The sequence below is a fragment of the Rousettus aegyptiacus genome, unplaced genomic scaffold (assembly GCF_014176215.1).
Source record: "Rousettus aegyptiacus isolate mRouAeg1 unplaced genomic scaffold, mRouAeg1.p scaffold_m13_p_6, whole genome shotgun sequence".
Lineage (NCBI taxonomy): Eukaryota > Metazoa > Chordata > Mammalia > Chiroptera > Pteropodidae > Rousettus > Rousettus aegyptiacus.
The window spans coordinates 101,517,702-101,538,982 of NW_023416309.1; the positions used below are offsets into that span (position 1 = coordinate 101,517,702).

The window sequence follows — 21,281 nt, forward strand, 5'->3', positions numbered from 1 at the left end:
CCTGTATTCACAGGTAACCAAGGTGGCCAAAACTCAATGATCCAGCCCCTGCAAAAAGGAGAAAGCGATTCAACAGCCTCCATATACACTTAGGTCTCAGCATCTCCAGGACTCACCTGTACTTATTACAACATGTAACATCATCTCTGGCACCTAGTGTTCCCTGTGTTCAGTTTTAGAACTGATCTGTTATCAGCTCTGGCTGGGAGGAGAACTGGGTGAGGGTCCTTTACAAGAACCAGGAGAACACGAACAGACGTGGTTCTGTGACCACAGCCAACCTCGCACGGCATTATTCCCTGAGTTTCTGCAAGGCCATAACACCAGCCAAGAATAAGTGATGGCTTCTGTTGTTCCTGGCTGAGTGGCAGTTCCTCACTTTCCAGGCATTTGGAAGATACCTATGATTCCCACAGTTAGCACAAGTAACTCAATATAAATGTTAAAATCATAGTCCCTTGGGACAGGTACAGAGGACCAGACACCTAGGAATAGCCCCTAACCCAAGGTGCGAATCTCTATTCCCCGCCCCCATTTATTTACCATCTGAGGCCCTGCCCATGCCAGTCAAGCTGCTCAATCTCTGACTGCCTGGCTCTGCGCAAGCACCTAAATTTGACTGTTGAGGGGCAGCTGGTGTGGCTGACATGAGACTCTGCATTAAGTTCTCAGATTGAATGGGGACAGTGTCAAGGAAGAATGTGTGCAGAGTTGGGGTGAAGGTTGAGGTGAGGACAGCAGAGGTGAAAGGACACAGAGACCCCATTCGAATTAAGATTGGGTAAGGGTGGTAGGAACTGGGGCAGCAAAAGTTGGGAGCAGTTTAGCAAAGACTTAGGGATGGGGGATGTCCTCAGGAGGGTTGGAGATGGAAAGGAAATATCATCATGGGCTCGGAAGTTACCCGGGACAGGGCTGTGATGAGAATTATCAACGAAGGGGTGAATTCATAAGGGCATCTACTTTGGTGGTGGGTCTTAAACGTGAGTGGGACAGAGATGGGGTGTTTAAGAGGAGCAGACCTTGGGGAGCCAAATAGGGAGGTGTGGGAGATAGGAATAAGAAAACTGATCCAGAAAACGGCAAACCAGAATGGTGGGTGGGTCTCCAGGAGGTTTGTGTGGAACATCGGAATTGCCAAAGGGTTTGAGGAGTGAGGATGAGATCGTTAAAGGGAGGCGGAGGGATGTGGCTGAGATCGCGGTTGGAACTGGGCTAGAGTGGGGTCAAGGCTAAGGCTGCACTTACGCAAGACCAGTGGTGAGGGGGGTGAGAGAAAGGGCTGGAGTCAGGTCACAGGTGGGAGAAGATATAGGGACGGGCCAGCAGTGGCAGTTGGGGACAGAAGGCTAGGATCGGAGCGGGAAGTGAGGGCACGGGGTTTGGGCTAGGAAGGGCTCTGAAGCAGAACAGTTCAAGGCAACCGGGGGTTTGGGATCACGGCGAGGGCTGCTGGCCCATCGCCTGTTCGCATCTCAGCCTCGCCTCCCTTCCGCTGCCCTCCTCGCCCTCGACCCCCTTCACTCACCAAAGGGAGAGGGGAGCAGGGCGGGGGCACTCCCGTCCGTGACACCCCAAAACCTCCGACTTCGGCCTCCCGGCTATTGACAACAGGAAGCGGCGCCGACGACGCCTGACGCCATCACGTAGGTTTGGTGTCTGGCCACGCCCCCCGCCCGCAGAGCCAATCGCGGAGCGAGGAGGAGCGGCGGGGAGAGATCAGCCCTCGCCAATGCCGAAGAGTTCCCAGCCGGGAGCCCACGTGAGGTCTTGGGAAACTTAGGACCCCGTTACCTTAGAGGGGGTGCTGAGAGGCATGGCCACGCGATCCGGCGGAATGCATCCTCACTGCCCGCTTCCCTCAGGGTCTGCGTCAGACAAGGTCCTGGCTCTGGGTTCCTGACCTCGTCTGGCTTCACCACTATCTGCGTAGCATTGGGGCTTGTTTTCCTTCAGCGAAGGTTTCCTGGTGGTTCTCAGGAAAAACATGTTTTGACCACACCTTTACGCCCAAAGGGAGAATGCCCCTTGGGCATTCTCATGTAACCCGGGGGTGCAACACAAAACTTATCTAGCCTTGCAGATGTTTGCTTTCTATCGTAGAAGTGACATTTCTCTTTCAAGTAGACTCAACAAAAGGGGGGAGGGTGTACTGCTGTGCTTTGGACACTGCAGACGAAGCTTTGTTCAGCTGGGAGCCTAGGGCCTGAGTGTGGGCAGGGGCGCAGAGATATCCCTAAGATGCATGTCCAGGAGTGACCTTAGGAGTGGCTACAAGGCTGGCTGGGGAACAGGCCAGTTCTTGGTAGCAAGCTCCACTGATTCGGGGTGGGGATGGGGATGGGGTTGTTGTTCCTGTGCTCCATCGGTCTTTCGGAGAAGGACGAGGCCCCAGTGCCTGTTTCCATTTATAAAATCAGCTGTTGAGGTGTGCCCCCCCAAAAAAAAACACACACTGTGTGGGGGCTGCTTCTCCTTCAGTAATTCTTGCACAGGAGTATAAACTGCCCCTGCTCTGTTTTAAGATAGATGAGAGTGCTGAGTGCCCTTCTATGGTTAATGGCTGAACAGGAAGGTTAGAAATAAAATGTGAGAATCTCTGCCCTAACCTAGGAGGTGGGGGGCCAGGGGTTTAACATTCCTGGAAAACAGAAGCTCCTACTGTTTGGGGGCAGGAACGTGATTTGTCCTTACCAACCACCGGGAAAGTAGGTTCCATTGTTCTTTCCATAGTACAGATAAGAAAACAGGCCTAAGAGAAATAACTTGGGGGCCCAAGGCCAAGCAACTAATAAATGGTAGAAACAGGATTCTCACCTAGCTCTTTCTGATTCTAGTTGGAGAGGTGACAGAGCAAGAGGGATTCGGAGCAAGGAATGCCTAGGTTTGAGTCCCAGCTCTACTTCATGCTGTTTTCTGGGTCTTCCCTAAACAGAGAGAGGCCCAGGGCAACCCAACAAGTGTGGGGCTAAGACAACTGCCCCAGTGTCAGCATTTTTATAGGTCTCTTGAGATAGCACTGAAGATAGAAATTTCACAATTGAATTTTATTATATTCAGAAAAGAGAAGTTAAGTCACACTACCCATGGTCCTTCTTAGCCTCAGGCAGAGGGGTCAAAGTGTGTGACTTCAGGGAAGTTCCAAAACTCTCTGAGCCTTAGTTCCTCATCTGAAAATTGGGGGGAAAATATCAGTCGATGTATCAGTTGATGTGAGGAATAAATAAGATAACAACATCCTTAGGACAGTCTTTGATCTGTAGTAAGCACTGGAAGATGATTATTATTACAGTTCTGGCAATTCTCACCTTCCCTATCTAGTCAGGTCTCTGCCTTTAACTGCTCTTCTGAGCACAGGAGTGAGATCCTTTCTAGTTTGAACCCCAGATATATCCTTACTTGGTATCTGATTGGAATCATCAAACTAATATTAATGTAAGCCATCTGTTGATACTGGAATAGCTAGTGTTCTTCTGGGTTCTGTTGTAGGAAACTGATTCTTCTCATGCTCACTTTAAAAAGTTTTTATTTTTCAATTATACATCAATAAAGCTGGAAAAAAGAATGATCACAAAATAATGAATTAAAAAAAAACATTTATTGCACAGATAGATTACAGTTGAAGTAGTACTAAATAAAATGAAATGGTGGTAAAACAATGATCCACAGGAGTTCCTTGCCCGGCCATGTCCCATCTTCCTGAGCCAGCTCACTAGGCCTGGTTACTCCTGGGGAGCAGACTTTTAGCAGAATCTTCTGGTGCTTATCTCCATGTCTCTCTCACTTCTAGTTCTTGATTTATGCATTTTAGAGCCTGTCTACTGAATCGCTAGTAACATAGGCAAGGAGCTAGTTCTTTTACATCCTTACTCTCCAGTTCATTCTTGAAGTTAACTATTACTATTTCCAGTTATTTGGGTTTACAGAATTGTGACTATGTAAATATTGCTCACCAGAGAGCTTAATAATGTACTCTGATTACATTCATTTTTAATTTTCTGGCCTTCTCGTCCTTACTGTCTGCCATGATCACATTCCCAGTTCCCCTCCCATTTCCCTCAGAGCCCTCTCTCCCTGTTCTGCCCTCCAGGGTGTTCTAGTTATTTCCTCAGTCTGTCATTCAGCTGCCATCCAGAAACTTCCCCTCACTGCTTTCTGGGTTGGACCTTTTTCTGGTTCTCTTCTCTTCTTCCTTTCTATAATCTCTTTGTTGGCTCAGTTAAGAAGCCCTTTCTTGTTATAAAAAACAGAACTGTCTTTGGACCTCCTCATGGGGAAAAACTATATAACAACCAAAAACTACTATGAAGGCACTGATGCTTTGAAATGAATTTAACTTATGATAGCATATATGAACATGCGAAAACTTGGTAAGAGTTTAGGATTAAGGGTTAGTTCAACCTAGCTTCAGTCTTTGAACTTCCTCCATTTGCCACCTTAATCCTTGTCTGCCAGTAACACAAACTCCCTCTCGACCTTTAGTCCAGCCTTCTCTACAACCTGTGATTAAACAGGAGGGAAATACTGGTTCAAGCCCTCCCCATCCCCCACCCCCGCATGTGCACGTGACCATGGCTGACTAGTCAAAGTCTTCTTTCCCCGACACATGGTACAAGCAGGCCAATCAGAAGCCTTTGGAAGATGGGCTTTCCTCTGAGATGTTTGCTCCACAGTGGTGTAGAGCTGGAATTATTAATGACCATCTTTGCAACCAAGAGGCAGGAGTCCTCCCGAGGCTGAAGCCATCACACAGGAAAGGAGGGTGGAGGGACAGATGGGAGAGGATGATGTTCAACTTTAAGCCCTGGATGCGGCCAGCTTTAAGCCCTTGGGCTTCCTGGTTATATGCCATTTTTGGTTTAAGCATATTTTACTTGGATATATTTCACTTGGAACATAAAGATTGGTGACTAAATATATTAAATTTGTCAACTTGGGCGAGTTATTCTCCTCCCCACTCTCAGTTTCCTCATCGATTAACCGGGGAGAATAAGATCTACCTCACAGGTAGCTATAAAATTTCAATGAGATAACATGCATACACACTCAATATATGTGGGAAACACGGGATTTGTTAGCTTTGCACACAGAGCTTGGTACACACATGCACTGACAAGTCCCCTGCTGTGACTGGCCTTCTGAGGACCTGTGGCCACAACTTGGAAATTACTGCTCCAGGAGTTACCTTTTGAGCAGAGCGATGCTCAAAAGCATCATTCTCCAAAAGCATCATTTGGTGTTGCTTAGCTCCTTATATCCCCATTCCCACCTTATCTGGCCTGGATACAGGTTACGAGCAGGATCCCCTTCCCCTATTACACTGATTCTCAGACCTGCTCAGGAGGCAAGGCACTTGGAAGTTTGCATTCTGCACAACACTTATTTCTGTTACAGAACTAGGAATAATCTTACCAACAGGTACTGTGGCTGTTGTTTATTCATGCAGAATAAAATCAAGATCATCCTCACACATCTCAGAATAAAAAGAACACTGTCAACCAGTGCTTGACAGTTGGTTTTTTCCTTTAACATCCCCTTGCTACTGATTACCTCACTTTGATGGCTGTGAGCTCACAAGAGCAGAGAGATGGTGGAAGGAGCTAAAAATTTAAGCTGTGAAAAAAAAAATTAAACATGAAATCATAATACCTAGTACCTTGTTTTAGGTAAGTTGCAAGGTAAGCTCCTGGGAATCACTGTTCTGATACAGTGACTCTACATGGGTACTTAATTTCCAATTTGTTTTTTAAAACTTATCTTTTAAGTCTATGGCCATGCTACCCCGAATGAGCCCAATACTGGCTGATCTTGGAAGCTAAGCAGGGTCAGGCCTGGTTAGTACTTGGATGGGAGACCACCTAGAAGACCAGGTGCTGTAGGCGTAAAAAATAAAAAAAATAAGGGACTGTAAACTGACAAGGTCCTTGCAATCTGTGAGGTCAGCCAAGGGTTGCCTTGCCAAAAATAAATAAATAAAAATAAAACTTATCTTTTAAATACTTACTACAAACTCATAATACAAAAGAATACAGTGCTGCAGCCTCCCAGTTCTTTTCCGTGAGAGCAACCACCATTACAAGTTGCTTGTGCGTCCTTCCAGAGATATTTAGTACTAGCATCGTCCAATAGGACTATGATGATGAAAAGGGTCCATCTGCGCAGTCCAGTATGGCGGCCATTAGCCACACATGACTATGAATACTTGAGACATGGCTAGTGTAACTTAGGAGCTAATTTTTAAAATTTGGTTAGTTTCTATTAATTTAAATTTGGATTTACATAGCCACACGTGGCTAGTGGCTACTATATTGGACCATGCAGTTCTATACATATGATGCACAGTGTACAGTAGCATACTATACATACCTACATCTTGCTTTGTTCACTTAACACATATATCTTGAAGACAGATGGTTCCGGTTTGCTTTATTTTTAAAAGCTGCTGCATAACATCCTCTTGTAATCCACTAAGGCAATCTCTTACCAAGCTCAGAAAGCAATGGGCCATCACTTTTAATAACAAGCTCGAAAATCCACATTTATCATAACCAACACACCTCACAATGACATTCAGTTCCCCACCCCTCCACTTTCATCGGCCGGAGCCTGAACCTGAGATAGCATGACATTAAATAGCCCCTTTTAGGGATTCGAGGAAACAACTTACCAGGTGTCACTGCTATAAAATACACTTTCCACCCACATGCCCCGTGCCTAGAATTCAATGGTGATGGTGGCATTCTTTAGGGTTAATCATGGCCTCCTTCCTTTTCTTTAAGTGGTTCCCCTTTAGAGTACAAAGTTCGTGATGGACTCTTTCTCCTATACTATTGCAATAGTATAGTTCTGATTGAAATCTGCTCTTACTGCTTTAAGTAGTATCTGGTTTTATTTTTGACAAGGGGAAGTGTCCAGGATCAGCCTTCACCCTCCCTCACCTCAAACATCTCCTACTCACCGTCCGGGGAGACGGGCGGGAGGGAAGGGGCGGAGGGGGGGAGAGGGAGGGCGGCGGGAGAGTGGCGGGGAGGCGGAGCGGAGGCGTTTCGGGTGTCGGGAGGGGCGGGATGGGAGGGGCTTTCTGGAGGGAGGGATTCTTCTGGCGGGGAGGGCGTAGGCTTCGTCTTTTTTCTTTCTCTCTCTCTCTCTCTCTTTCCTTCTTTTTCTTCCTTCCATCTATCCTTTCTTCCTTCCTCCCTTTCTTTCTCTCCATTTTTCTTCCTTCTTTCATTTTTTCTTTTTCTTCCTCCTTCCTTTCTCTTTTATTTTTCTTTCCTTCTCTCTGTCTGTCTGTCCTTCCTTTCTTCCTTTCCTTCCTTCCTTTTCTTCTCTCTCTCTTTTCAGGATCAGCCTTTTCAATAAGCATCCCAGGGAGGTTTGAATATAGAGGTTCATAAACCATATTTTAATAAATTACATTTCCCTATGACAGCCCTTTTGAATGGGGGCCATGTTTTCTTCCATACTGCACTGCCTATAGTCCACCCAGTTTTCATTTCAGTGAGAACATTCCAGAAACCAAACTAAGGATCGATTCCAGGTATTTCTCCAGTCACCTCTGGGAATGACTGCATGTCATCAGCATCTAGTACCTCACTTGCTGCCCAGCTAGAAGGACACCATTCCAGGTCTCTGACTTAGCTAGCACTCCGCCATGTTACTCATGTAGACACCTCTCCCCACCTTTACAAAGCCTCGGACACTCATAAACCCACAAAAAAAAAAAAAAAAAAAAAAAAAAGGAGTAGGACACCAGGGCACCTTCGAGTACAGGCGGAGCCTCCTGACCGTACTTCCGTGTGAGGTGTGCTGGATACTGTTGGTTGGCTCTTGACACCCGTTCCTACCCGCTTCTCTGCAGGTGCTGGAAGCCTGAACCACATTTCACAGGTTCCCTTGACAACAGAATTTTGCCAATTAAAGGTGCTTGTGTGAAATCTGGAAGGTGAAAAGGAGGTGGGCATCATTCTTTTCTCTTCTGTAGCAGGTTGGATGTTGTCTGTGGTGGTTTTAAAATATGTCCACAAATTCTTTGACTCTTTCTTCTCTGAAAAGTGCAGTCCAAGGCTCCTCTCCTTGAATGCGAGCTGGATTTAGTGACTGACTTCTAACTATTCATATTACATAGCAGAAATGATGCTATGTATCATCTGAGGCTAGGGCACAAAAAGGGTAACTTCTGTCTCTGTCTCCGTCTCTCCTATTGCTCAGTCTAGAGGAAGTCAGCCGCCATGTTGTGAAGAAGACATTCAACCAAGTCGCATGTGGGCAGGCCCATACAGGGCAGAACTGAGCCCTCCTCCAACAACCAGCACCACCTCGACAGCCACGTGAGTGAGCTCCCTTGGAAGTGGCCTCTCCAGCTTCAGTCAAGCCTTCAGAGGATGCGGCCTGGGCCAGTGTCTGGAGAACCTCAGGGGAGACCCAGAACCAGGACTGCCTAAGCCAATCTTAAATTCTTGAGTCACGAAAATTGTGAGGAATAAATGTTTATTTTTGTTTTTAAGCCACTATTTTTATGTAATGTTACATAGCACCGGATAATCAATACACTGCCTGGTACAGGGGTTGAGCCAGACTTGAGACCCTCTGAGTTGGTATATTATTGAATGGTACTCTCATAATGGCTGGGGACTTTGGCCCCAGGCTCCAAGTCTTCCCTTCTACCATAATATTTGCCATGCCAACAACCCATAGATTTTCCTGGGCAAAAAAAAAAAAAAAAAAAAAAAATCCCTTGACCCCCCCCCCCCCCCCGTCATGTAAAAAGGACAGTAGAACCAAATGTGCAGATATATAGTAAGGTATTTTGTTATTTTGGAGAAACTTACAAGCAGAACGATAACAGTTTACTTATTCCCCAAGCTTTCAGAGAAGGGGATCAGGCCAGACTTAGCTGGACCACGTGTCCCATGGCTAGAGTTCCAGTGGAGAGGGAGCCTGCCTGGAATGCACCACGTTTATAGAGGCAGGTGGGCAGGGAGCATCATATCACTAACAAGGGAACTGCTTGGTGAAAGAAATGGCCTCATTGGAAAGGGGGAATCTATTTCTTCCATTGCTCGCTAGTACCTGCTGAGCTAGCTCTCTGCTGGGCTATGGAAAGGAGAAAGAAAATGAGTCTCCAAGACGATCCCATTTGTTCCTCCTCATCTTCTGGATTCCCAACACTCCACTGATCCCCATTCTCAGGTTATGCTTTAAACACAGTAAATATTTGTAGGCTCACTTAAGTCACCACAGAGAAAAACATCTATTTTTATTTCCATAAGAAATGTGGGGCAGTAACTTGGGCGGGCACCAGGAGAACAGCATCCACATACTGATAAACCGGAGGAGGAACCGGCAGCCCCTTAACTTTGCCTGGAACCCTGCTGAACCATGCTGAGCCATTTCTCAGTCACACTGCTCCTCTGGGGGACTCTGTGCTACTGTCCTGCGCATGGCTGGCACCATTCTTCATCTCACATTACTAAACCACCAGCATTTATTTGTGGTCATTAAGGTAGATCATCAAATCTTGTTTGTTCAGAAGTTCTTTAACCACTCAGGTATTTAACTCTGGCTTACTACATGTGATTTATTAATGACTTTCTTTGCAGGAGTTATGGAGGAACCTTTGCATTTTCTGCAGACTGCGCTTTCATCATCACTTGAAATCATAGAGCCATGGATCTGTGCTGGGCAAGGAAGGAAGCGGGTAGGTATAATGCTGGGCTGGGCTGGAGGGGGCTGAGCAGCACACGCCTGACCCTCAGTGGGGTCCAGAGAGGCTAGGGCGGTCCATGTGAATAGAGAAGCGGCCCCACCAATACGTTTTCTGAAATAAAAGCCTGAGAAGGGCAGTCTTGGGCGTTACTGCTCTCATATTCTCCTTTACCTTATCCTTCCAGCACCTCCCTGCTACCCTGCTAGTTATTCCAAGGTTGGAATTTAAAAAAAAAAAAAAAACAATATGAATTTTCCACTAGCTTGCAGGGTAAAGAACCCCCTACATCAAGATGGGGCACATGTCTGTGCATTAAAGAACTTGTGGGGAAAGACAGGCCCTGCCGTGAAGGCAGGCTCAGTGATCCAAATGTTCTGGCCACCCGTAAGTGGAGAATCCTTTATGGGCAGGAGGTCGGGCATGTTGTCGATGACGGGTACTTGGTGAACCGGGGGAGAGAGCACCAGAACAAATGGTTATTTGACTTAATAACCAACACCCCTTGAGGGCAATGCGTTTCCTAGTTCCGGGGACTGGCCGCACTGGGGAAACGAGAGAGAGGAGCCCCCTTTCATCCTTCTTTGCCCACACTGACTCGAGAAAGTTCCGGCTACCACACAGGGTTTCTAACTTCAGCCCTGCTTTTCTTGCCGACGGTCCTCATTATTTGTATATAAATACTTAACTATTTACATTTTAATTCCTCACCACATGGTTAGAGTTGTTTATTAATTTATACATTTTAATATGAGAAAAATAAGTATTTGACAAGCAATGATGAGAAGCCAATATTATAAAATAAAATTTGCAGGTGGCCTGAGGCAGGATGGGGTTCAGTCTTTGACGGTGTCATGTTCTGCCTGACTTTCCTCAACTGGCTCTTCAGTAGCCGATTCTCTAGACAGAACCTTCTCTGTTGAGGATTCATCGTGCTCCCTGGGGTAAGAAGAATAATGCCAAGGCTTTTACTCTTGAAAGGAACAATTAAACTATTCATTATTTCCTTATTTTAGATAAGAAACCTAAATTGTCCCCAATAATTTACCCTTTATCCTTATTGAAAATCTCATCCTCATCAGAAGAATCTCTGTCATGTAGCTTCTGGGCCATGTTTTTCTTGCGTGTGGCATTAAGAGGCCTATACATGTCCCTAAGCCAAAGCGGTCGTCTTTTCCAGAAAGAGCCCTCCTAGAAAACAGACAGGGAAACATTAATTCTGCAACTGCTCTGCTTTCTCCCGCCACAGCACTTTATCCTGCTCCAATTTACCTGACGCTCCCGTTCCACTGAGGATTTCCTACGCAGCACATATCGAAAAAAGCCCCTTGGAGAAAAACACATAACACATAAAAAACACAAAACAATTAGTGATTCATGCCATTTTCCATGCCTCTCACGACGTATAGTTCCGGTCTTATTAGCGCTAAATGGGTACTTTGTCCCGTAACCACAATGAGCAAAATCGCCACAGACCTGGGCCCTAGAAAAAAATCCCATGCATGCTGGGCTGCCAAAAAGTTCTCTGCATCTGTCCAACATGGCCCCACAGTGTCTCTGGGGAGACCTCTGTATGTGGCTTCGTGTGGAGTACAGACAGGACCTGCAGTCCTTCTCACCTGCTTGGTTCTTGGTCAGGTGCCCTCACGCACTGAAAAAAATGCACCACCACCCCGGAGAGAAGTGCTTCGGTCTCTTCAGAGCATTTGACGTCAGTCCCCTTCGGACTTAGTCTCACATGCATCACTTGCAGGGGGCGGGGCAGAAGGTGCTTTTATTTTCCTAGCTGCTTTATCTTTTAAGTTAGATCACACTAACTAAATGCTTGAGTCCAACTAGCAAAGTTATCTAGCTCACTGACTTTAATTCTGCAGGCTATCACTGATGAGTGAGTCGTGAAGTCAGTTTAATGGTCATGACCAACACTACAACACAAAATATTCTTTTCGGGTACAAACGAAATAGAAAAAAAATCAGAGTGCATAATAAGTTTGTTTTATGTCTACATGGTATATATGTACAGAGTTGTGACATAAAATGTAGCTCATAGCCCAAGCACAGTATAATCAATGGAGAAGTCCCCAACGGGAAAGGAACCACCTTCCTTCTGACACTCACTAGCAGTGTGACAAGGGGCAAGTTATTTTCCTTTTCTCCTTCTCCATTTCCTTATTATAAAAGAAACGAATTACTGTCTAAAGTTTCTCCCAGTGAAAACTGGATAAAGGGAACAGAGAGTGGGGGCTTGAAAACCAGTAGGATGAGAAGGGATGAGAAGGGATGTTTTCCTGATACTTTTCAGAAAGGACTCAAATATTGTGCCTTCCACCAGCCTTGAAGGAGACTGACCCTCTTACCCCAAACCACGTAGCCTTCCCTACCCCTTCCCTGGAGCCTCTGAGGAGGCCTCTGGACTGGCCTGACACCCACCGCCAGCAGGAACAGGCACAGCCAAAACCTCTCCCGCTCCACTCTCTTTCCTTACAGGACTAGTGGCGGCAGATGTACCTGTGCCAGTCCCATTCTGTCTCAGCTTTGGCTAAGGAGCTAATCTGCTGAATCCAGACAAAGCATTAGGGTAAATAAGTATTGTTCCCGACTTTGGTGGTTTCCTAATCGTAAAATGAGGAGATTGAAATAGATGAGTTTTAAATTCTCCTCTAGTTCTAAAATTCTACTTTAAAATTTTTTAAATTTTAAACCTTACTCTTCACAGCCCTTGCCCCTTGCTTCAGCAGCGCATACACTAAAAAGTGCCAACAATTATTTACCTTGGGTTTCCTTCATCTTCCTCTGATGCTGTTCTATGAGAATAAATCTGTTTTGGAAGGAAACATGATCATGATTATCCATCACAATGACTACAACCTCTAAATCTTTATTCATTCCTTTTAATGTTAAGTCTTATCTACTCAGTGAGATGATAACTTTCTTTTTGAGGACAGGCATTCTATCCTGTTCACTAGTCCTTTGACTCTTCCATAGTACCTAACTTGGGACCTTGGATGCAGCTGGCAAGGCATTTTATTGACTGTATTGGATAACATTCAACAGATAGATAATTCCTAATAAAAACTCCTAGTAAAAGAAAATAAAAGTATCTACCAGAAACCTAAACAGCCGTGTTGTTTGAAAGTCGAGAACAAGAGTAGGATGTCCTTCACTACTCCTACTCTTCATCATTGTTGAGATCCTAATCAATTTAATTTTTTTAAAAAAATGAAATATTGGAAAGGAAGAGACAAAACATATTTGCATATGAAATGACTGACAACCTAAAAAGCCCAAAAGAATTACTAAAATTTTATTGAAAGTAACATGAGAATTCAGTAAGATGGTTAGATACAAAGTCAAGAGATCAACGTGCAAACCTCAACAGCTTTCCTATATACCACAAACAAAATGTGCATGATCTATGTGATGAAAACATAAAAACTCTACTGAAAGACATTAATAAATCAATACCTGACATGAGATACTGTGTTCCTAGAATGTTATAAAGATTAACCTACAAATCAATGCAATCAACCATATTCAAATCCCAAGATAGTTTTTTAACAAAAACTGGCCAGCTGACATTTGGTAGAAAAAATATGCAAGAATAGCTATGAAATCTATGAAAAAGAAGATGAAAGAGCAGGGGCTTACCGTACCAAATATCAAAATATGTTCTAAAGCAACTGGAATTATGTAGTATGATACTGACACTGGTACAGGATAAGATAACTGGATCAATAGAATAGAGTCCAGATAAAGACAGTATTTTAGATTGGTGAAGAAAGAATGAGCCATTTACTGAAAAATTTTAAAACAATTGGATCTGGTGAAGCAGAAGAAAGTTAGAGTCCCTTTCCTCAACTATACCAAAAACAAATAAAACAAATTCTAGATGGATTAAAAATTGTAAATAACAACAAATGTTATGAAAGTTGTTATGAGAAAAACTAACAGAAGCTATGTTTATACCACGAGGTAACAAAAGCCTCGCTAACAAAACCCACACCCCATAAGCCACTAGGAAGGGACAGGCAGATATGCTGATAGACTGTCGACATTCACAGCCTTTGCCCCCTCCTCCCCTTAATTGTGTCTTCTTCCTATTGATATACAAAACTCTCTTTCATATTAAACATAACAATCCTTTCAATGGATTTTACTGAATTTCAGTGTTTCGAATACCCCCCAGTGTTTTGATCTTTAAGGAGACAGAGCAGTGAAGTAAGGGGCACAGGCTTTGCAGTCAGGTGAAACTGAGTTCTGCCACTGGGGCTTTAAGTTGATCTCCTTCATCTATGAAAGAAGGTGGGAATATCGTCCTCACAGGATGTAGGGATTGAATCAGATAATATATGGAAAACTCTTCACCCTATGCTTGGCATAAACCAGTGCTAAGTTTGCTTATGGTGTCACAGACAAGGTGATCAAATCTATCAAAGGGTTCTGCCTGTGGTATCAGGCTCAGAAAACTCTTATCCACCACAAGACTATAAAAAGATTGCTTCTCATTTCTTCTAATACTTTTATGGGATTTTTCTTTTTCTTTTTTTTTTTTTTACCTTTTTTTACATTTATGTAAATATGTTTGTTTAAAGTGAGAAACAGAGATCTGTTATTTGCCTCTCATGCTATTACCATTTATTTATTTTCTTCCACTGATTAAAATATTGAAAGGTTCTAAAAGTCTTAGGAACACATGGGTCTGTCAATTGCCGAACTCCGCCTGCTACTTCAAATATATATCAGGTAGTATTACTCCTCATTGTGGAGTTGACATAACGCCTCATCTCCCTTCCTTTGAACACCATTACTGTCTACTAGAGTAAAAACATCTAAGTGGCTAAAAGAAATAATTAAGCCACATAAACACAAATGCAAGATTAAACTACATAGAAATTAAAAGCAGTGTAGGCATTTATAGGAATTCCAAAAAAGCAAAAGGCCACATGCCACTTGGAGATGTAGAGGGCATTGTCTGGGCAACGGCCAATGACTGTCTTCCCAGAGATCTTGGCAAGGTGACGCCATGCTAGTCCCCAACTCCTTCCCATTGGGGCAGTCTCACCTTACCAATACCATAGGATTGACCAAAAATCAGAACACAGACTGTGACCTGACAAGGAGAATTACATCTATTCCAAAGACAGCATCTGTCTACATGATCAGGGAATTACGTTCTGTAGAGCTAGGTCACTGTGGTGCAGTAAAGCACAATTAGAAGGCTACTTGGTGAGAAGAGAATTAGAACAGAAGGAACCAATCAATCCCAATGTGTCATGGAAAGGACTGAGATAGCTGGATCCATGAATCTCCCCAACAGGCACAGCCTGCCTAGTGGGCCTGACTCGCTACACCTGCTGCCTGAGGTGCCATCTCTACTCTTGGGCAATGCCAGGGTGGGCAGCATCCATGTTGGTGTCTTCTTCACTTTTTCTATGCTTTTACTACTGACCAACCCTCCTGCAGATAGACACGTTTCTCTTTGGCGATCAGTACATTTAGCCAGACTTTATTCAAGTTTGATAGAACATGAAGCCATCTGTGTTGCGCTTCACGGCGTGTTGACCTTGGTATTTCTCTCTTGGAGAGCCTTTTAAAAAACTGTTTATTATATTTTTAAGTTCTCGGGGGGAGGACTTTAAGTTCTCACTATTGCCCCTATTGACAAATCTCACAGAGGTGTGAGGACCAGGAGGGCTGGAATATTCAGGAAAGGCTCTATGAAGAAAGATGACTTGATTCGATTTTTGTGAGATTCATAGGACTTCCACAGGCAGAGCAAAATAAAAGAATTTTAGATGGGCAAAGGCACAGACAAAAGTAGAAAGGGGCGTCTATGGCCACGCGACCCTGAACGCACCCGATTTCATCTGTTCTCGGAAGCTAAGCAGGGTTGGGCCTGGTTAGTATTTGGATGGGAGACCACCTAGGAATACCAGGTGCCATAGGTGCTTAAAAACAAACAAACACACACACAAACAAACAAACAAAGTGGAAATGGGCATGGTGCGGCTAGGTTGTGAGAGGCTGCCTCGGCTGTAGTGGAAGGCGGGCTGCCGTGACAATACAAAAGGTAAATAAGGTGAATTAGATTGGAATGGTAGGTAGAGTCAAGATTGCCAGCTCATTAAATCAGTCTTTTAATGTTAGCATCTGGCTGTTGGGAAAATAAACCATTATGTAATTGAACAAAAGGTACACAGGAAAGCTGCAGGAACAGGTGGCTATAAATATGACATGCTTTAGAGTAGCCTGATGCAGGATTTAGGCTGCAGTGTTTTAACTAAACCTACTTACCCAATGCCTCACACACCGGAGAAGAAAGCTAAGTAAATCTAGTGAATTGACAAGATGACTTTTTATCTTCTCGCCATGTCCTTCCTCCCAGGGTGGTATAGCTCCATGAAGATGGAGATTAACTCTCTCTCTCCTCATTTAAGCCAACAAGGAAAGAAATCAGTGCTAAAAAGAGAGTGACTTGTGTCTATGTCAAATCAACGTCATTCTGAGTTGAAGAAATTTTGCTATCATGTCAACTTTGGCCCGTTACATTTAACTTCTCAAAATAGTCCAATGGCTTGTTATTTTGGTTTTAATTCCACAGAGCTCTCGGGGAGAAGGGTTCCTTCAAAAATTCCTGGAATGTAATTTGCAATAAAAGAACAAAGCATATCTCAGTCCTCATGACTGAAGAGGACTATTAAGTAGCAGTAGGTGGGAAATGGCTTTAATTTTCAGTTTGTAGGTTCTGAATCTATTATAAAGACAGAATATATTTTGGAAACCTGAATTAACTGTTGTCTTACCTCAATGAGACAGAAAATTATAATCAAAATCATCACCACTACAGTCACAGATATTGCCAGGATGAGTTTGTTGTTGTAGCCATATCCTGGAACTTCTTTTGTGAGCTAAAAAATAAATAAAAGAAATAATAATATTTTAAAAAATAAAGAGATGGAAAGGATGAAAACTATTTCTAATCTTATTCTAAACAATAGCTAACCATTCCTAAACTACTGTTCTAAAGCCCTACTCTTTCAGGTGAGCAGCTTATAGGTTCTTAAAGAACATACCAAATCTAGTGTGTTATACAATCTTATCATTAGCAGTTTCTTCTACAATTTATTTATCTTGTGTGTCAGGTTCTTTTTGTCTACCCTAGGAATAGTGGCACAATTCTCTAAATGAACAAAGCGGGAGATTGCTGTCTTAGCCAAAGTTATATGGCAAGACAAGACACAGACAAGGCACCCCTGGTTCTTGTCCTAAACTGACTTACAGCCCAGGTTCCATGTTTCAGGAGCTGTCCTCACCTCGCGTAACTCCTGCCCTCCCTTCTGTTCAGGCTGGGCTTCTGTGCTCTCATTGATATAGTTCTCGTTTTTCCACTGATCCGTATCCCACTCTGCCTTGGCCACTTTTACTTCTTGCTGTTCACTGAGAAGCTTCATCAGGAGGCCTGTTCTGGAGATGAGCTTGGCACAGGCCAGTTGCACAGTGACCTCAGAGCAGTCCATTTTCAAAGTGCGGATAACATGAGAAATGAGCTTTCTCACATCGTTGTTGGGGATGAGGGACCGTAGCTGCTGGTTTAGCTGAGTTTCAAACTGATCACCTGGGGATGAGAAAAATGGAAAAGTGAAGCCTTGGGCCGTGGAGGGTACATCGGTGGCCGCATTGTGGTATTCCCACTGTGTTTCATTGGTTTGTTTAACAGTTGGCATTAAGTTGTCGGCAGTAACAGCAGAATCTGCCGAGGAAACATTCTCATGGTCAGAGGCTTTAGGGATCATTTCTTCTGGCACAGTAATATTTCCCAAAGGAATATTTTCTTCAAAAACAGTTTGTTCAGTTCTGTTTTCTGCAGTTCTGTTTTCTGCAGTAGCATTTTCTGTAGCAGTTTCTGAAAAAGAAAAAACATCTGGATTTTCCTGAGATGTCAGTTCTTCTGAAGATGAAAAAGACTCTCGTGCAGGGGAATTTATGAGGCTCTTCACTGCAGAGAACAGAGGCCTCTTTGCAAGCATCAGTCTATTGAGTGAACCTTCCTTTCTGAACTTTCGACTCGTCTTGGGCTTGGGTGTTTTCTGGATCACATGAGAGCGACTTTTGTGAAAGCGGTGTTTCTTTCTGGCATGTGAGATTAGTTCAGAAGCCTTCATATTTCTAACTCTAGCATTTGCATTTTCTAAAATAAAAATAGGGTAGCTGAAGTCTTTTGATCTGTTTTTAGCCGCAGATAGGGATTCTGGATAGGTGGAGTCCGAAGGACTGCCCAGTGAGTATTGTTTCAGGAAAGAAGAAACTGCTGCCTTATGTTTGTTTATGAATGAAGGCTCTGTGTTGAAGGAGTTTTCCACCAATTTCCTGGGCCTGTGCACCATGTGAAGATATTCCAGCTCCCTTGGGGATGGCCTCCTGAGTCTTCTTTCTTTGACCGTGTTCTCCACAATTGGCCGGGCATTCTGTTTCCTCCTGATGCTCTGATCTCCCACTTCTTTGAAGTGCCTTTTCTGTATGCCCCTTGGGTCCTCGAGGACCCTGTTCACTCTCAGCAGCCGTCTCCTGACACTCTGAGTCTCTGCTAAGCTGTTTTCTTGTGGCTGGTTAGTATTCAATTTTTTCTTCCGAAAGATTTGGCGTTTAAATTTGGGGCCTAAACGGTTGGAATTTATAAGCATGGCAGTTTTTTCTTTCTTTTTAACCTCATCAATTTTTTCTTGAATTTCTGCATCTAACAAATTTTCCAGAAAATAGAGTTTTCTTAATTTATTTTTGTAAGTTGAATTGTCGGATTCAGGTTTAAGAGAAGAGTCCTTTGTGTTGTTCTTCAAAAGACTCAAGGGCATATCTCCCTCCTGTACATTTGAAAAAAGGAGTTTAATGAATGGTAATAATATCGATTCTACATCTTCTAGATTTCCCTCTGAGAAATAAGGCAGTATGTAATTTAGTGCGCTGATGACATCACTCTCATCATTAAAGTCTAGCTGCTCGTTCATGAAGCCAGACAAACTGACGCCGTTTTTGTCTGAGGACGCCTTCTCTGGCTCAATGATCAGCTCAGTGCTGGTGTTCTTCTTCCGCGCTTGTAACACCTTCATGAATGACCCTTCTGCGTTCCCTATGGCTATTTCTTCATCTGTCAAAAAAGAAAAGACCACTTTTGAAAATGAAAGACTGATAGGACAGTTTTTTGTTAGTCCGCAGTCATATATCCCAGTCAAATCAATTAGGAATCAGCAAACTTTTGAGTGCCATTTAAAGAGGAGAAAAATAAACCCAAACTTAAACCTATCTATGACTGGCAACACAACAAAAGGAGAGAAAGATATATTTTGAAAAAGTGGCTATCTACTCAGAATATTCCATAGTGTGAAATACAATAATTACATTTAGGATTATTCCATTGGTCCCCAAAGGCCAACTGCCTGATACTCAAGAAAAGCCAAGGCTGGAAGACCCCTCTCAGTTAGACTTTCTGCAGACCTAGTGTGACTCTTCACACTTACATAGGCCACTCTGTCCTGCCCCTCGGATGCAAAGAGAGCATGAGGCTTCCTCTCTCTACCTCTTTGGCATGCTTGTGTTCTTGGCCCCATCCTAGATGACCACGACAATATCCACTGCTAACAGCTCCTCATCTGGACATGCCCTTTTCCACTTATCTGCTGATTCCTTTGCTTGGTTTCTGCTCCCACATATCCCAGCCCCCATAACAGAAGACTCTATACAGAAAAAAACACTATGTCTACCCTCGCTCTTTGCCTAAATTTGGGCAGGCATCTGGGATGTAGGTTAAGAGATTTACCAGGTTGTATGCCAATGTGGCATGTTCAATAAATCTATGGAATAATACTGGAGGTCCTAAAATGCATAATAGAAAAAGCAACTTTTGTCAGATGTCTACTTTTCTTTCATTTCTTATATTTTCAGCTTTACTTGGAGAACCATCCACAGCTTCCGATTATATAAAGGTCGAGTATATCACTATATAGCTAGGTTTCTTTTCCAGAAGAATTAAAAGTAATGTTGTTGGTGCTAAGGGTCAGAGGAGGAGGTAAGGGTCCCGAGAAAGCAGGAGCATAGGCTTGCGGAGAGCCCAAAACCGGAAGCAGGAGATCTAGGCACTAGGCTATAGGACTTAACACTTCTGATCTTGTTTTTACTCATCTATAAAAGGAGATTAAAATGCCTGTCCTGCCTACCTCTGGAGGAGAAGGGAGTAATATAAATGGTAAAAAAAAAAAAAAATTGTTTTGAAAAAAGAGCAATACTGTCTTTTTATAAGTAGCAAAGTGTTATTATTTATGATGCGCCCCAGATCACTGACAGAGACCGGCATTCAAGCTATCTGGGCATGAAAGCACATTTTGGAAGTTATCAAGTCAGTGCCAATGACCTTAATATATAGAAAACTACTTACCCAAGGGTTTTGTGGGTAGAAAATCTTGAGCCTCAGAGTTAGTCTGAGAATACAAGAGCCCTCCTATCCATTCAAAAAACTGGACAGCAGCTTCTGGTGTTGGAACCAGAAATTCTCAGGTTCCAAATAAAACTTTTATAAAACAGTATCACTTGTACTCTTTTAATAAAATTACAAAAATAAATTAAATAAAAATGCATCTATATCTGTCTTAGAAGTGAAAGGGCACTTGAGACCTAATGCATATAAAATCAGTTTATAAACTGTGATGCACTATATGAGTAAGTTCTCATTTAGACGTAAAGCACCAAGCAGAGAGGACAATGCAAAATATATGGCCATGAATGTTAATTCCTTTCCCTTTTCCATTCCTTTCTCTTGTTCTTTAATATGACTTTCAGCAAGGGAGTTCTTAGAAATTTAGGGAGTCAAACTCTGAATGAATAAAAATAATGTGGTTACATTATTCGTTTAAAAATGTATCATCATTGATTAAAAATAAAAAATTAAAACAAATAACAGTTTAAAAAGTTATCATCAGGCAATTCAGACTCACCACAATATGAGGTGTTTGTCAGACACTCAGTGTCACAATGCAGTTTGACTGTCTTGCAGACAACCTCAATACTGTTTTTAAATTTGCAGAGGCAGCAGGCCACATGAGTAGGTAAGATCCTGTAAGTGGAAACACAGAGAAATTAGAGGAAAAGGAGTCACTTGAGTAGGTAGAAGAGGTAGGTGAAGGCTACCACAGGGCTACATAAAAAGGAATTCTTGGGGTATATGGCCTGGACAGTTGGGTAGGGAACAGTTGGCCATTTGCTGCTCTTGAATGGTATAAATAAATAGAGAAGAGGACAAGGGTGCTCAACAGAAGGATGGCAGTAGGTATGGTATTCCTAGGACAAAGATGATAAAGATTAGAATTGGATGACATGGATCTGACGTTTAATTCAGAAGTTCTCCCAACCCAAATGTCTCTCTTTGGGTTGAGGATAAACAGGAAGGAGGAAGACTTCTAAGAAGAGGCTGAATAAGTCTCTCACTTATGGGGTCCCGTTCTTAATTCCTAATTATATGTGGTAAATATATTAGAAATATATATTAGAAATTACTCTGGGCATACAAATTGTTGTATAGTTAAACATA

General features: G+C 43.2%; 2 protein-coding genes and 2 pseudogenes across 11 annotated transcripts in view; 2 read left to right on the forward strand and 2 right to left on the reverse strand.

Annotated features, from left to right (window-relative positions):
* PLEKHM1 (pleckstrin homology and RUN domain containing M1) overlaps positions 1-1,657 on the reverse strand; it is a 41,573-nt gene extending 39,916 nt beyond the window's left edge. The window contains exon 1 of one of the 2 annotated variants that reach the window (XM_036222477.1): positions 1,529-1,657. The gene's annotated coding sequence lies outside the window, so the exon portion shown is untranslated. The remainder of the gene's footprint in view (positions 1-1,528) is intronic. The other variant, XM_016139808.2, reaches the window with a different exon arrangement.
* A 4,107-nt stretch (positions 1,658-5,764) lies between these two features.
* LOC118604074 lies at positions 5,765-5,882 on the forward strand (annotated as a pseudogene).
* A 2,905-nt stretch (positions 5,883-8,787) lies between these two features.
* Positions 8,788-21,281, reverse strand: part of LOC107508169 (leucine-rich repeat-containing protein 37A3) — a 49,075-nt gene continuing 36,581 nt past the window's right edge. For all 9 annotated transcript variants that reach the window (XM_016139817.2, XM_036222662.1, XM_036222664.1 and 6 more), the window contains 7 exons: positions 20,689-20,807; positions 17,020-18,848; positions 16,510-16,614; positions 12,478-12,524; positions 10,979-11,033; positions 10,755-10,897; positions 8,788-10,645 (listed from right to left, as the gene is read on the reverse strand). In XM_016139817.2, the coding sequence (XP_015995303.2) occupies positions 10,543-10,645; positions 10,755-10,897; positions 10,979-11,033; positions 12,478-12,524; positions 16,510-16,614; positions 17,020-18,848; positions 20,689-20,807 (2,401 nt within the window). In that variant the 3' untranslated portion in view covers positions 8,788-10,542. The remainder of the gene's footprint in view (positions 10,646-10,754; positions 10,898-10,978; positions 11,034-12,477; positions 12,525-16,509; positions 16,615-17,019; positions 18,849-20,688; positions 20,808-21,281) is intronic.
* LOC118604315 lies at positions 15,536-15,654 on the forward strand (annotated as a pseudogene).